The sequence below is a fragment of the Phoca vitulina genome, unplaced genomic scaffold (assembly GCF_004348235.1).
Source record: "Phoca vitulina isolate PV1807 unplaced genomic scaffold, GSC_HSeal_1.0 scaffold21, whole genome shotgun sequence".
In the NCBI taxonomy this organism is placed as follows: Eukaryota; Metazoa; Chordata; class Mammalia; order Carnivora; family Phocidae; genus Phoca; species Phoca vitulina.
The window spans coordinates 12,503,278-12,515,536 of NW_022589724.1; the positions used below are offsets into that span (position 1 = coordinate 12,503,278).

At 35.9% G+C, this 12,259-nt stretch overlaps 1 protein-coding gene across 1 annotated transcript in view; it reads left to right on the forward strand.

Annotated features, from left to right (window-relative positions):
• UGCG (UDP-glucose ceramide glucosyltransferase) overlaps window positions 1-11,638 on the forward strand; it is a 35,677-nt gene extending 24,039 nt beyond the window's left edge. Inside the window, exons 3-9 of the mRNA XM_032418374.1 lie at window positions 2,927-3,029; window positions 3,739-3,840; window positions 5,299-5,411; window positions 8,444-8,622; window positions 9,674-9,760; window positions 10,623-10,812; window positions 11,315-11,638. Of these exons, the coding sequence (XP_032274265.1) occupies window positions 2,927-3,029; window positions 3,739-3,840; window positions 5,299-5,411; window positions 8,444-8,622; window positions 9,674-9,760; window positions 10,623-10,812; window positions 11,315-11,485 (945 nt within the window). The 3' untranslated portion in view covers window positions 11,486-11,638. The remainder of the gene's footprint in view (window positions 1-2,926; window positions 3,030-3,738; window positions 3,841-5,298; window positions 5,412-8,443; window positions 8,623-9,673; window positions 9,761-10,622; window positions 10,813-11,314) is intronic.
• The last annotated feature ends 621 nt before the right edge of the window (window positions 11,639-12,259 follow it).

The following is a 12,259-nucleotide window of genomic DNA, read 5'->3' on the forward strand; positions in this document are numbered from 1 at the left end:
CCTTACCAAAGAGTTGTGGAACACTAACCTTCTTATCTAAACTACTCTGGGGTTTATTTCTAGACTTTATGTATTCATAATACGCCGATTTATAATGGAATTCACTATATCTTATAGCCCTTTCAGATTTATAAAGTAAATGTTATCTTGAAATATTTTTAAAGTGTAATATTTTTAATAAACATTATGTTTTTGAACATATATACTTATGTCCCATCCTTAAGATAATATAAAAATATCCAGGGGCGCCTGGGTGGCTCAGTCAGTTAAGCCTCCTCCGCCTCTTGATTTCAGCTCAGGTCATGATCTCAGGGTCGTGAGATCCAGCCCACATTGGGCTCTGCGCAGAGTCCGCTTGTCCCTCTCCCTCTGTTCGTCTGCCCCCCCCCCCCCCCCCCCCCGCCAACTCATGCACTCTCTGTCTAAATAAGTAAATAAACACAGTCTTTAAAAAACATTTCAGAAATTTTTTTGTGTGTTAACTAAGAAAGCCTTTAACCAATTTGATAATGTTGTGTTTTGCCAGTTGCAGGGTAGTTAGAGTGACTTAACTATTCTAATAGAGATTCCTAGCAAATAAAATGTTTGATCAAACTGAAGACACAGGTGATTATCACAGCTAAAAAACGAACTCCTGGTTAAAATCTCATACTTTAGGAAATACGTGAAATGCTTACCTCCTATTTGGTATGATTTTCATTTTCAATTTCAGAAACAAGCAAAAGTTATGTGTTTTTTAATAAGAGTCTTAACGTTTTTTAGATAATGTGAATTGAGTTTTATTTGCACCCTGGCTAATCAGGAGGTTTTTGATTTTTGTTTAAAATTAAGTTTAAGAAGTATAATCAATAAAAATAAAACCTTTAATTTTTTGAAGTATTTATTTTAGAGAGTACAAGCAGGGGGAGGGGCAGAGGGAGAGAGAGAAAATCTCAAGCGGACTCCCTGCTGAGTAGGGAGCCCCATGTGGAACTCCAGCTCTCAGGATCCTGAGAGCATGACCTGAGCTGAAATCAAGAGTTGAACACAACTGACTGAGCCACCCAGGTGCCCCTAAAATAAAAATTTTAAATCTTGCATTTGAAGAAAGGTAAACTCTGCCTCCTTTGAAATCATTTCTAGAACATATATTTTACAAAGCTTTTTCATTATATTTTATGGAATTATATCACTTATGAATATCCCTTTCACTGTATTCGGTCATACCTGCAAAACAGCATAAATTGTAAAAGCATTAAAGAAACCATGCGGTGTTTGGAAAAACAAGGAATTCTTTACCGCAAGCCTGGCTGAACAGCTTGCTCTAGTAGGGAAGCCAATTGTTACTTTTACCCTTTGGAAGGTCACTTAATCTTTCTGATCTTCATTGTTAAGGTCAGTGCCTTTTGGCTGGTTCAGCCAAACATTGTTTTGAGAGTCAGGTTTCGAGGATGACTGATGCTTTATAGGACTTAAGAGTCAACCCTTTGGGAAATTCAAGGGTGTGGGCCAGAGTGGTGTCCTTCCCATCCTCCGATTTTTATCTGGTCCCTGGAGACTGGGTAGTTGTAAAGTTGGTTTTGATACCTCCTGAGTGGCAATTTTGGTCAGTCATCATTAAAGGTAGATAGTTGATAGAATGTATGCTAATAATAGGTGGAAAGTATGAGGGAAGTATACATTGTTTTCCCCTCTACTTAATTATTGAGAAAACATTTTTTTTTTTTTTTTTTTTACACTTAAAAAATCGTATTATCTCCTTCTTTGACCTTAGTCCTGGCCCCTTTTCATACTCAGCCACCAATTTCCATATTGCCAGTTTTTGCTGAGTTTCCCCTTTACCTGGGCTAGTCCCTGTATGTTAGACACTTAAAAAGTTATGTCTTTAGTTCTTTTTATTTTTTAGGACCCATGGATTTGTTATTTTTTTCGTGGACATAATTAACCTCCCTCCTTTGCTTAAAAATGCCAACCCCATTTTAGAAAAAGATTGGTAGGAAATTTGTTGCAGAGTCAGCATGAATTTAATAGCACTTCTGGAAAAAAAAAATTACTACTTAGAATACCCCATAAAATATTGAAGTAGCATCTTTGTATGTGAAAGCAGATACTTTTTAAAAATTTAGTAGTTTACTAATTGGTAACTTAAAGTTTAGCTCAAGATTTTATAAACCTGGTTACATGTCAGAATCACCCCCTGAGTTCTAATTCAAAAGTAAGAGTGGGGCCCAGTATTCTCTTCTTTAAATAAATATCCCAGGGAAAAGGACCAAACCAGTCAAGTGCAAAGAAATGACTCCCTAACCTACTGAGCAGAATAGAACCCTGGGTATTTTCATTGTTAAAAGGCTAACCGTGCTTTTCAGGCTGATAGATTTTTAGTCAAATTCTATTTTATTTCAGAAATTACTATACAGCAAAAATCTAAACTCCCTTTGTCCTTTTCATGCGAAGAGTTTGGGAAAGTGCTTTAAATTGATCATAAGGGGAGTTGATACGTAATTGATAGCACCTTCATGAAATGATAAATTCAGAGACCAAGCTTCTAGAGAACAGAGGGGGTGTTTATTTTGCTTTCTATGTTGCGTTTACACTGCTGGGCACCCTGTGAGTATTTGGTAAAGCTTCGGAGCCACGGAGAAGCTTGAGATCCAGTTTAATTATCAGGTCATGCCTATCTGGGAATGGCCCTCAGCTGTGAGGGCTGCCAGGCCCTTCATGATCTCTTCTGTTTGCAAATAGGCCCCTGTTCAGGGAGAAGCTGCTCTCAATTAAAGCAACACTTGATATCATAAGTGTTTGCATCCATTATGAGTACTCTCTTAACTTTAAACTGTGTGTGTACAATTGCTTGTTTTTCCTAACGCCTTTTTATCAGTCAGCAAATACTAATAATGTGCTTATTTTTGTAAGAGATTAATTTACATAAAATGTGTTCTTTGACTAGTATGAAGTCCTCCTTTGTGTACAAGATCATGATGATCCAGCCATTGATGTATGTAAGAAGCTTCTTGGAAAATACCCAAATGTTGATGCTAGATTGTTTATTGGTAGGTAACAACTTACTTCGGCAATAACCCTTTTGCTTTAATAATATTAAGTATCAGCAATCTTTGTATTAAACTAGAGTGAAGTTATTAGCATGTTTGCTTTATGCATGTTGGAGTAGTGATAGGATATGTTTATATCCTTTTGAGAAAACTTAAGTTCTAAAAACACAGGTTTTTTTCATATCTGGGATTAACAAAATAACAACAAAAACCCCTACTCCCTCCCCCCCAATTACCCTGTTTTCTCAATCAGACATGAGAGTCTGTTTTTTTGTTTCTTTAATATTTTCGATCTGTGGGCTTTTCTATATCGCATTCACTGTAATTGGGAGTGATTGATAGAATTTGCTCTTATGATATTACAAAAAGAATATATATATATTTTTAAAAATGTTTTTCAAAAGCCTATAGGCTTATTCTGAAGACTTGTAGAGAGATATTTGCCATTAAACATTGATTCATACTTACTACTGATGCATTTAAGAATTAAAAAACTGAAAATAATGTTTTCAAAGAAATTCTCTTTGAGAATGAACAATTTCTAAATGTTACGAATAATAAGGAATGTTAAGCATAATGATAAAGTATGTTTGTTTAAATTATTATGTATGAAAGTACTTTTCACTTCTCTCTACCCTATATCTGTATTATAGAAAATATTTTCAGTATTGCATGAATCTTTTTCACTGTTGCACCTTTACATTTTTAGGTGGCAAAAAAGTTGGCATTAATCCTAAAATTAATAATTTAATGCCAGGATATGAAGTTGCAAAGTATGATCTGATATGGATTTGTGATAGTGGAATAAGAGGTGAGCTTCTTTTTATTTATTTCACAAAACTATCCATTTGATGGTAAAATGCCAAAAGCAGTCTGAAAATATATTTGTCAATCCTTTTTATTTGCCTAACAAAGTAATTTATTTCATCTTATTTCATGGTAAAATGTCAAGTTATACTTACTAAGATTTGGAATTTTGTAATGCTAACCTAGAATGTTACATGTATAAAAATATTTTGCTTTAAAGAGAAAATTCCAGCTATTAAGAAAAAGATAGTCATGGTCCATTTTATAGCCCCTTATATAGGATTTTTCATAGTTGTAAATTTTCCCTTGTTCATGATCTGTTTGTGGCACCAATAATATACTATCTCACACAAAATGTAGTTCACAAAAATTAATAGGTGAATGTATTACCAAAATACATACATGGCTTATTTTAGTAGGAAGGCGTTTATATACTGAAATTATAATTTGCAGTTTTGCATTTTTAAATATTTATATCTAATTACCACAAGTTTCTTGACCTTAGCATTTTGGGCTGGATAGCTCTTTGTTGCTGAGGCTGCCCTGTGGGATGATTAGCAAGTATCCCGGGCCTCTACACACTGAATGCCAGTAGCACCTCTTTCTTGGTTGTGACAACCAAAAACTGTCTCTAGACGTTGCAAAATGTCCCCTGCAGGGCAGCAGTTGAGAACCACTGTATTTAAGGTCCAAGTACACTTTATAGAGTAGATTTCGTTCGTAAGACTTGAAGGAAATAAAAATAAAGTCATGTAAAAAGATATGAGATGTTTGCTATTTGAAGAGGGGACAATGATTTAAATTTTTTTATTAGCTTAAAATGCAGATTTGAAACTAATAGAAGTGTGGCATGCCTAATTAATCAGGATCATTACAGATCCCTCAGTTCGTGGTCAGAGATTATGTTCATTCTTCGTGTTTGCTATGTTCAGTTGTTTTTCTCATATATTTGTTACGTTTTCATAACATATGTACACATCCCTGTCAAGTATCATGCCATTCAGTTCGCATTAGCATTAGCGGTTTTAGGAGATAGGATATCTCATACCCTCTAAGAAAGTGGAGGCTCATTTCCTATAGTTAGAGAATGCGGGAACCAACATAAGGACCGAGGTTCTTTAGAGCTCTGCTCCTGTACCTTTTCTTTTAGGACATACTGTCTCTAGTCCAGTTTGGAGGTTCTGAAACAGGGAGAGTAACATTTTCAAGGTATATCCTGTCTCTGGTACATGTTAGGTATTTATTAGCCTGAAAATGTATCGTGTAAATTAGCTTATCATGTATTATGCCTTTTTTGGGATGTGTATTCTACTTAGAAAAGTGATGGAGAATGATTCTATTAGATCCAAATATAAAAAAAGGATAATAGCTCACAAAATATGTTTCACATTAGTGGGCACTTTACTAAAAATAATTTTTTTTCTCTCTCTCCCTTGCCACCTTTTTGTTTTTTTCATTGTAGTAATTCCAGACACACTCACTGACATGGTTAACCAAATGACAGAGAAAGTAGGCCTGGTTCATGGTCTGCCTTATGTAGCAGACAGACAGGGCTTTGCTGCCACATTAGAACAGGTAAGTATGGTGGTCATATGTAATATTCCTATTGTCACATCCCTCATCTACCAGAAACCTGAGACTAGTTTAGGTCTGAGAGTTGGGATGAGCTACCCGAAGTTAACTGTGATTAAGTCTGTTTTAACTTGCTAGATACTGACATCCTCAAGATGAGAGTAGTTGTTTTCTTACTGAAGACATTTTTGGGCCCCTGGAATCACTCACAGCTGAACGTAACTGCCCTCTGGCAGAGAAGGAATGTGCACAGGAAATTCCTCTTACGGTCTCATCACCAGCTGAACAGAATGTATTCTTTCTCCTTACGCTCTCGCTCTCAGATCTAGAGTTAGGTTCCAGACTACTGATTTACATAAAAGCACATGGCATATAATTCTTTCAGAGATCCAGTCTGAAAAGAATCTTTTTTAAATATCACAGAATATTTTAGTTTTTAAAGATTTTATTTATTTGTCAGAGAGAGAGAGTGCACAAGCAGGGGGAACGGCAGGCAGAGGAAGAAGCAGGCTTCCCGCTGAGCAGGGAGCCTGACGCGGGACTCGATCCCAGGACGCTGGGATCATGACCTGAGCCGAAGGCAGATGCTCAACCAAGTGAGCCACCCAGGCATCCCCAGAGTATTTTAAATATACAAAAAAGGGAAAATTATTCATACAAATCATTATAAAATCCATTTGATGTCCTACTTTTTTTAAAGATTTTTTTTTTTTTAATTTGAGAGGGGAGAGTGTTCTGGAGCTTGGCCAGGGGTGGGGGCGCAGAGGGAGAGAAAGAGGGAGAAGCAGACTCCCCGCTGAGCAGGAAAGCCTGACATGGGGGGGACCCTTGATCCCAGGACCCCGAGATCATGATCTGAACCAAAGACAGGCGCTTAACCAACTGAGCCACCCAGGCACCCCTGTTTGATTTCCTTTAAAAACAGATTTCTAAAAGTTACCTGAGAAACTTACTTTGGGTTTTCCTTTTTTTTTCTCTTTACCCTATAACAGAAATGTAAACTATAAATTTTGGAAAAATAAAAGAAGCAAAAAATAAAAAACAACCCATAACCCTACCTATTAGAGGAAGTTTCTGTTTTTTTCTATGTGCTTTTAAAAAATAAGTTGACTTTTGTCACTTCATTAGCTTTTCTCCATATCATTAATAACTTTTTAGAAAGTTATTAATTTTTATGGGCTGTGTCACAGTCTATCATATGTATGTTCTATACCTGATTTAACCATTCCTGTGCTGTTAACACATTTGGGAAGAAAAACTTGCCTTAATGTCATCAGGGAAGGATATACGGTTGTAGTCTTTTAAATATATCAACTTGCTTTTAAGCATATCTGCACTTACATTATTTTGTATTTCAGTCTTGTGATTACCACAGATCTAAGGGGGTAAAGGTACATTGTGAGTGGAATTTAACCTTTGGCAGTTTGAGCTATGAGCTCTTAATATTGCCTATGAATATATTTGTCCTATTGCAAGAAATTGTTAAATCTTTAAATACCGGAGTTTTTGTTTATTAAGAGAAACTCTGAGCCGCTACTTTAAAATAAAATACTTTTTATTCTTATATGCCACATTGTATTTTTGTTTTAGAAATATCCAAGTTGATGTATATGGCAGTGGTATGCCACATCTCCTAGATCACGGTCAGTCCCTGAGGTTAAATTTAATCCTTAAAGGCCCCTTTTGCCGTACTTAGAGTGAATGGAAATAGAGGGATTGTTTCAAGTCTGTAAAGAAATCCTGGGAGCCGTTGACATAGTCCCTATTTACACCTCATTCTTAAAGCCCCACGTAATAACTACTTAAGGAATTAAGATGTGTGCTTCTGGTCTTATATATTTGGTTCAGTTCAGTCCCACAAACATCAAAGCTTCGTTGAAGTCTGGACATAGGGTAGGTAGCAAGAATCATCTTCTTCATCACCCCTGATAATTCTCTTGTTCCACACTGTGTGCATAACTCCTGCCATTGAGAAAAATCACCGTTCTCCTCTCAAGCTAATTGGAAAAGGCAGCGTATCTCAGATGTAAATAATAATGTTTTATGTCTAATAATTAGGGTGATGACCATTTTATTCTACCACTAATTTAGCAACTTGCATAGCTCATGACTTCAAAGCATATCTAGGGAAAGGGGGAGTAAAATGGGAGACAGAATTTTAGTATCTACCCTGCTTATGAAAAATACATTGAAAAATAACATTGGGGAAATCGGGAAAAAGCTCAGTGACTTGGGCAGGAAGCAGCTAGCTATGAAAGGAATTAAAATAGGATTGTCCTGTAGGTTGATACACCTATAGGTGGTGTTTGTATGTATGTATGCGTGTGTGAGTACACATGTACATTCACGTACATACACTTGTGTATGTAGGGGTGTGTGTGTGTCATTACACGAACATTTGATAGTAGGCTGTGTAAGATATTTGTTAATATTTGATATGTCAGTGAATGATATTTTTACCTAATTTATTTTATATACCAGTTACATTTGGATAAATCTTTGAATCTTGCAGCTTTATGGAACACAATATTTATCTGAGAATAGAATACACTTTTTTTTCCCAGAAGTATATTTTTCTTTGTAATAGTGGTAACAAGAATAGTCAATCTAGGGGCACCTGGGTGGCACAGTTGGTTGAGCGTCCGACTCTTGGTTTCGGCTCAGGTCGTGATCTCATGGTCGTGGGATCGAGCCCCACATTGGGCTCCTTGCTCAGTGCAAAGTCCGCTTGAGAGTCTCTCTCCCTCTGCCCCTGCCCCCTGCTCACGTGCTCTCTCTCTCTTGCTCTCTCTAAAATAAATAAATAAATCTTGAAAAAAAAAATAGAATAGTCAATCAAATAAGAAATTACTGATTGCCCGCTACATGTAAACATTATTTTGTAATAACTTTTATTCAGGTAATTTTATAATAATAATAAGATACTCAGTCATACTTAAAGGAGGTTCATTAGGAAGAAAACAATGTTTATAAATACCATACTTTTAACATAACATTCTAATTATGCATAAATGTTCTTGCTTTTGTTTTGGCAGGTATATTTTGGAACTTCTCATCCAAGGTCATATATCTCTGCCAACGTAACTGGTTTCAAATGTGTGACGGGAATGTCTTGTTTAATGAGAAAGGATGTGTTAGATCAAGCAGGAGGGCTTATAGCTTTTGCTCAGTACATTGCCGAAGATTACTTTATGGCCAAAGCCATAGCTGACCGGTAAGCAAACGAAATGACATCAGGCTGTAGTAGTCTTAGTAGCTGGCTCCTGTTGGTTTATTGTATTTTTTAAACCCATGGGTTTGGGGCTATTTTATTTCTTGCTGGTGAGTACAGAATAGGTTAATATTTTACAAAGTAATTCCTATTATTCATAGATACATTATGAAAGAAATAAGTGAAGAAAATAAGTGTTCTGATTCTTTTAGATTCTTTAACGTGGTTTGACATTAAAAGAAGCTTCTCTGTGATTATAAATTTACATTATTATAGATGTAAATTTCTATGTGTTTTAGAAGAATTAAAAATATTAGTGCAGTCATAAGCCAGCAGGTGAAAATTTAAAGAATATGATTTCGCATTTTGGAATTTCTCAGTAGATTATTTGGTGCTTTGCTATGAAGCCACCTAATGATTCACAGAATGACTTAATAACATTTCTCTGTCACAAAATACTTGTTTGCTTTTAAAAGGGTTTTCATTGCCTTGTGTGATAATTTACTAAAGATAAGATTTTAAAAATTGAGGTATGTTTTTAAAATTCTTTCATGATGTTATTCATGTGGCTCATAGTTTCATAGTGTTTCCCATGAGATACATAATGCTGCATTTTGTTTGCATTTCTTGTTGAATATCCACAACATGTGGATATCTTGTTGATACGCACGTATCACATGTATCTCCCCCGCCGCCCCCCATTTGAGCTGGTGGTGTTTTGGTTTTGTTTAGTAGTGATCAGGGACTAAACTATGAAATACAGAACCCACTCCACTTAGTACTTTCAGAATGTCTGTATTTTAAGTTTCTTAAACTGTAAACGGAGGGGTTGTAGTTCCTTCCAGCTGTAGATGGTACTGTCATGGGCCTGTGTAATTGCTAAAACATCCATAAGTATGATATACCCCAAGTAGGGTGCTAATCCTGAGAACTAGGCTCCCCCTGAACACCAACGGTTGCTTCCTCTTTATAGTGATGAGTAAATGCATAGTCAGTCATGCCTGTATGTGTTCATCATCATCTTAGTACATTTTATAATTGTCTTAATTTTCAGAGGCTGGAGGTTTGCGATGTCCACTCAGGTTGCAATGCAAAACTCTGGCTCTTACTCAATTTCCCAGTTTCAGTCCAGAATGATCAGGTAAATCAGCTGGTTTTTTTCTTTTTATACTTGGTTAAAAGAAAAAGGGTGGGGGGAGTAATTTTTACATGGTCTAACTTGGTATTTAAAATATCTAAAAGTCAAATTTTGCTTAGTTCCAGAAAAGAGAGTTTAACATCATTATTAAAATAAATTTATTGTATAAATACATTTTCTTTGCTGTGTAACCCTGAAAGCATTCAATAAAGAGATGTTGAGGTGGGTGGGGGGTGGCGTAACTGGGTGACGGACATTAAGGAGGGCACATGATGTAATGAGCACTGGGTGTTATATGTAACTGATGAATCACTAAATTCTACCTCTGAAACCAGTAATACAGTATATGTTAACTAAGTTGAATTTAAATAAAGAATTTAAAAAAAGAGGGGTGCCTGGGTGGCTCAGTCAGTTAAGCGTCTGCCTTCGGCTCAGGTCATGATCCCAGGGTCCTGGGATCAAGCCCCGCATTGGGTTCCCTGCTCGGTGGGAAGCCTGCTTCTCCCTCTCCCCTTCCCCCTGCTTGTGTTCCTTCTCTCGCTTTGTCTCTCTCTGTCAAATAAATAAAATCTTTAAAAAAAAAAAAAAAAAGAATTAAAAAGATGTTGAGAATTTGATTTCTTCAATATGCTGATCTCTGTTTTCTGACTTTCTATATTTTGACTTCTATAATCCATACAAATGAATTTATAGACTTTTTTAATATATACTGAATAAAAATAGAAAAGAAATTCATTAAATACTCTTTAAAGAGGAGGGCCTTTATATTACAGGGTAAAGAGCTGATCATTTGGGGGGAAAATTGATTAGTCTTGTAACCAAGCTGTTGTTTAAAGAAAATCTTTTTTTTTTTTTTTTTTTTAAGGTGGACCAAATTGCGAATTAACATGCTTCCTGCTACAATAATTTGTGAGCCAATTTCAGAGTGCTTTGTTGCCAGTTTGATTATCGGATGGGCGGCCCACCATGTATTCAGATGGGATATTATGGTATTTTTCATGTGTCATTGCCTGGCCTGGTTTATATTTGACTACATTCAACTCAGGGGTGTCCAGGTATGTGGCTGGCATGAAGAGGCTGGCAGTCATTTGGTAGAACTAGAACTATTTTAATGTAGAAAAGGTTGAAGAAATCTATCTGAGCCATTCTTTAGCTTCCCATTGAAGGTTAATATCAGGTTTAAACATTACTTTCCTTAGTAGAATGCGGATGCAAAACTCAACTTGATTTTCAACTTTCAGTTGGTAGTTATACTATGACTTTTATTAAGGCTCAAAAAATAATGTAGTAAAATGATTTTTATTAAGGCTCCCCAAAGAATCAAGTATTCACACTAAAATAGGTCAGGATAGCCATGATTTTAATGGTTTTTCTACTCATCATTAACACTTTTTAACAGATATAGCATGGCAGTTAAATCATACAAAGAAGCAGGCTTGATTTTTATGTAGTGTATTTAAAAGAGTGAAATTGAAGAATTTCATTTTTTTTAACTGTGTCTAGTTCGACAGTCGGTCAGTCAGTTGTTGTTGTTTTTTTTTTTTTTTAAATCCCCAGGGTGGCACACTGTGTTTCTCAAAACTTGATTATGCAGTAGCCTGGTTCATCCGTGAATCCATGACAATATACATTTTTTTGTCGGCATTATGGGACCCTACCATAAGCTGGAGAACTGGTCGCTACAGATTGCGCTGTGGAGGCACAGCGGAGGAAATTCTAGATGTATAACGACAGCTTTGTGACTGTACATAAAGGAAAAAAAGAGAAGTATTATAAATTATGTTTATATAAATGCTTTTAAAGATCTACCTTCAGTAGTTTTATCACATGTATGTTTGATATCTGTTCTTTAATTTATTTTGCATGGCACTTGCATCTGTGAAGAAAAAAAAAAAACACATCTGTAGTCTTGGCCAAATGGTACACTTTATTTTGTGGAAGTAGTGAATCAAGAGAATTGGTTCTAGGAACCTGGGTTTGGTTTTTGTTGTTGTTTGTTTATTTTTTAAAAATAAATAAATATATATATATAAATATATGAATGCTCTGCAACAAACACTATGACAGTATCCTTCAGTAGAGAAAGTTTCTTATTTGTGAGTACACTCTTTTAGAACATTCATGGGATGGCAGCAGCTTTGTTTTGGGGTTTAGGAAAGGCTAGAAAGTAATCCCTTTACGTGTCTAAAGTGAAAGGTGTTATGTGGTGGACAGCCCACAGCGGGGTACTAACTAAGAAACTTTTTCATGCTCTATGCCTACCTCTTGTAGTTGTTGCAGAGCAAATATAAATTGTAATAAGGTAGCTAGGCCTTGCAAAAACAAATGGGAAAACTTTAAAAATAATAATAAAAGAGCTGGAGTCTAGTATTTATATGAATCTGTGAGAGAGATTTTTTTGGTCTCACTGCAATGAACCAAAAGTGGTTGAGTTGGGTTTTTAATTGTAGCCATGTATTGAAGGCATCCTTTTGACCAACTCCTGTTGGTTCTGTCTTGAAC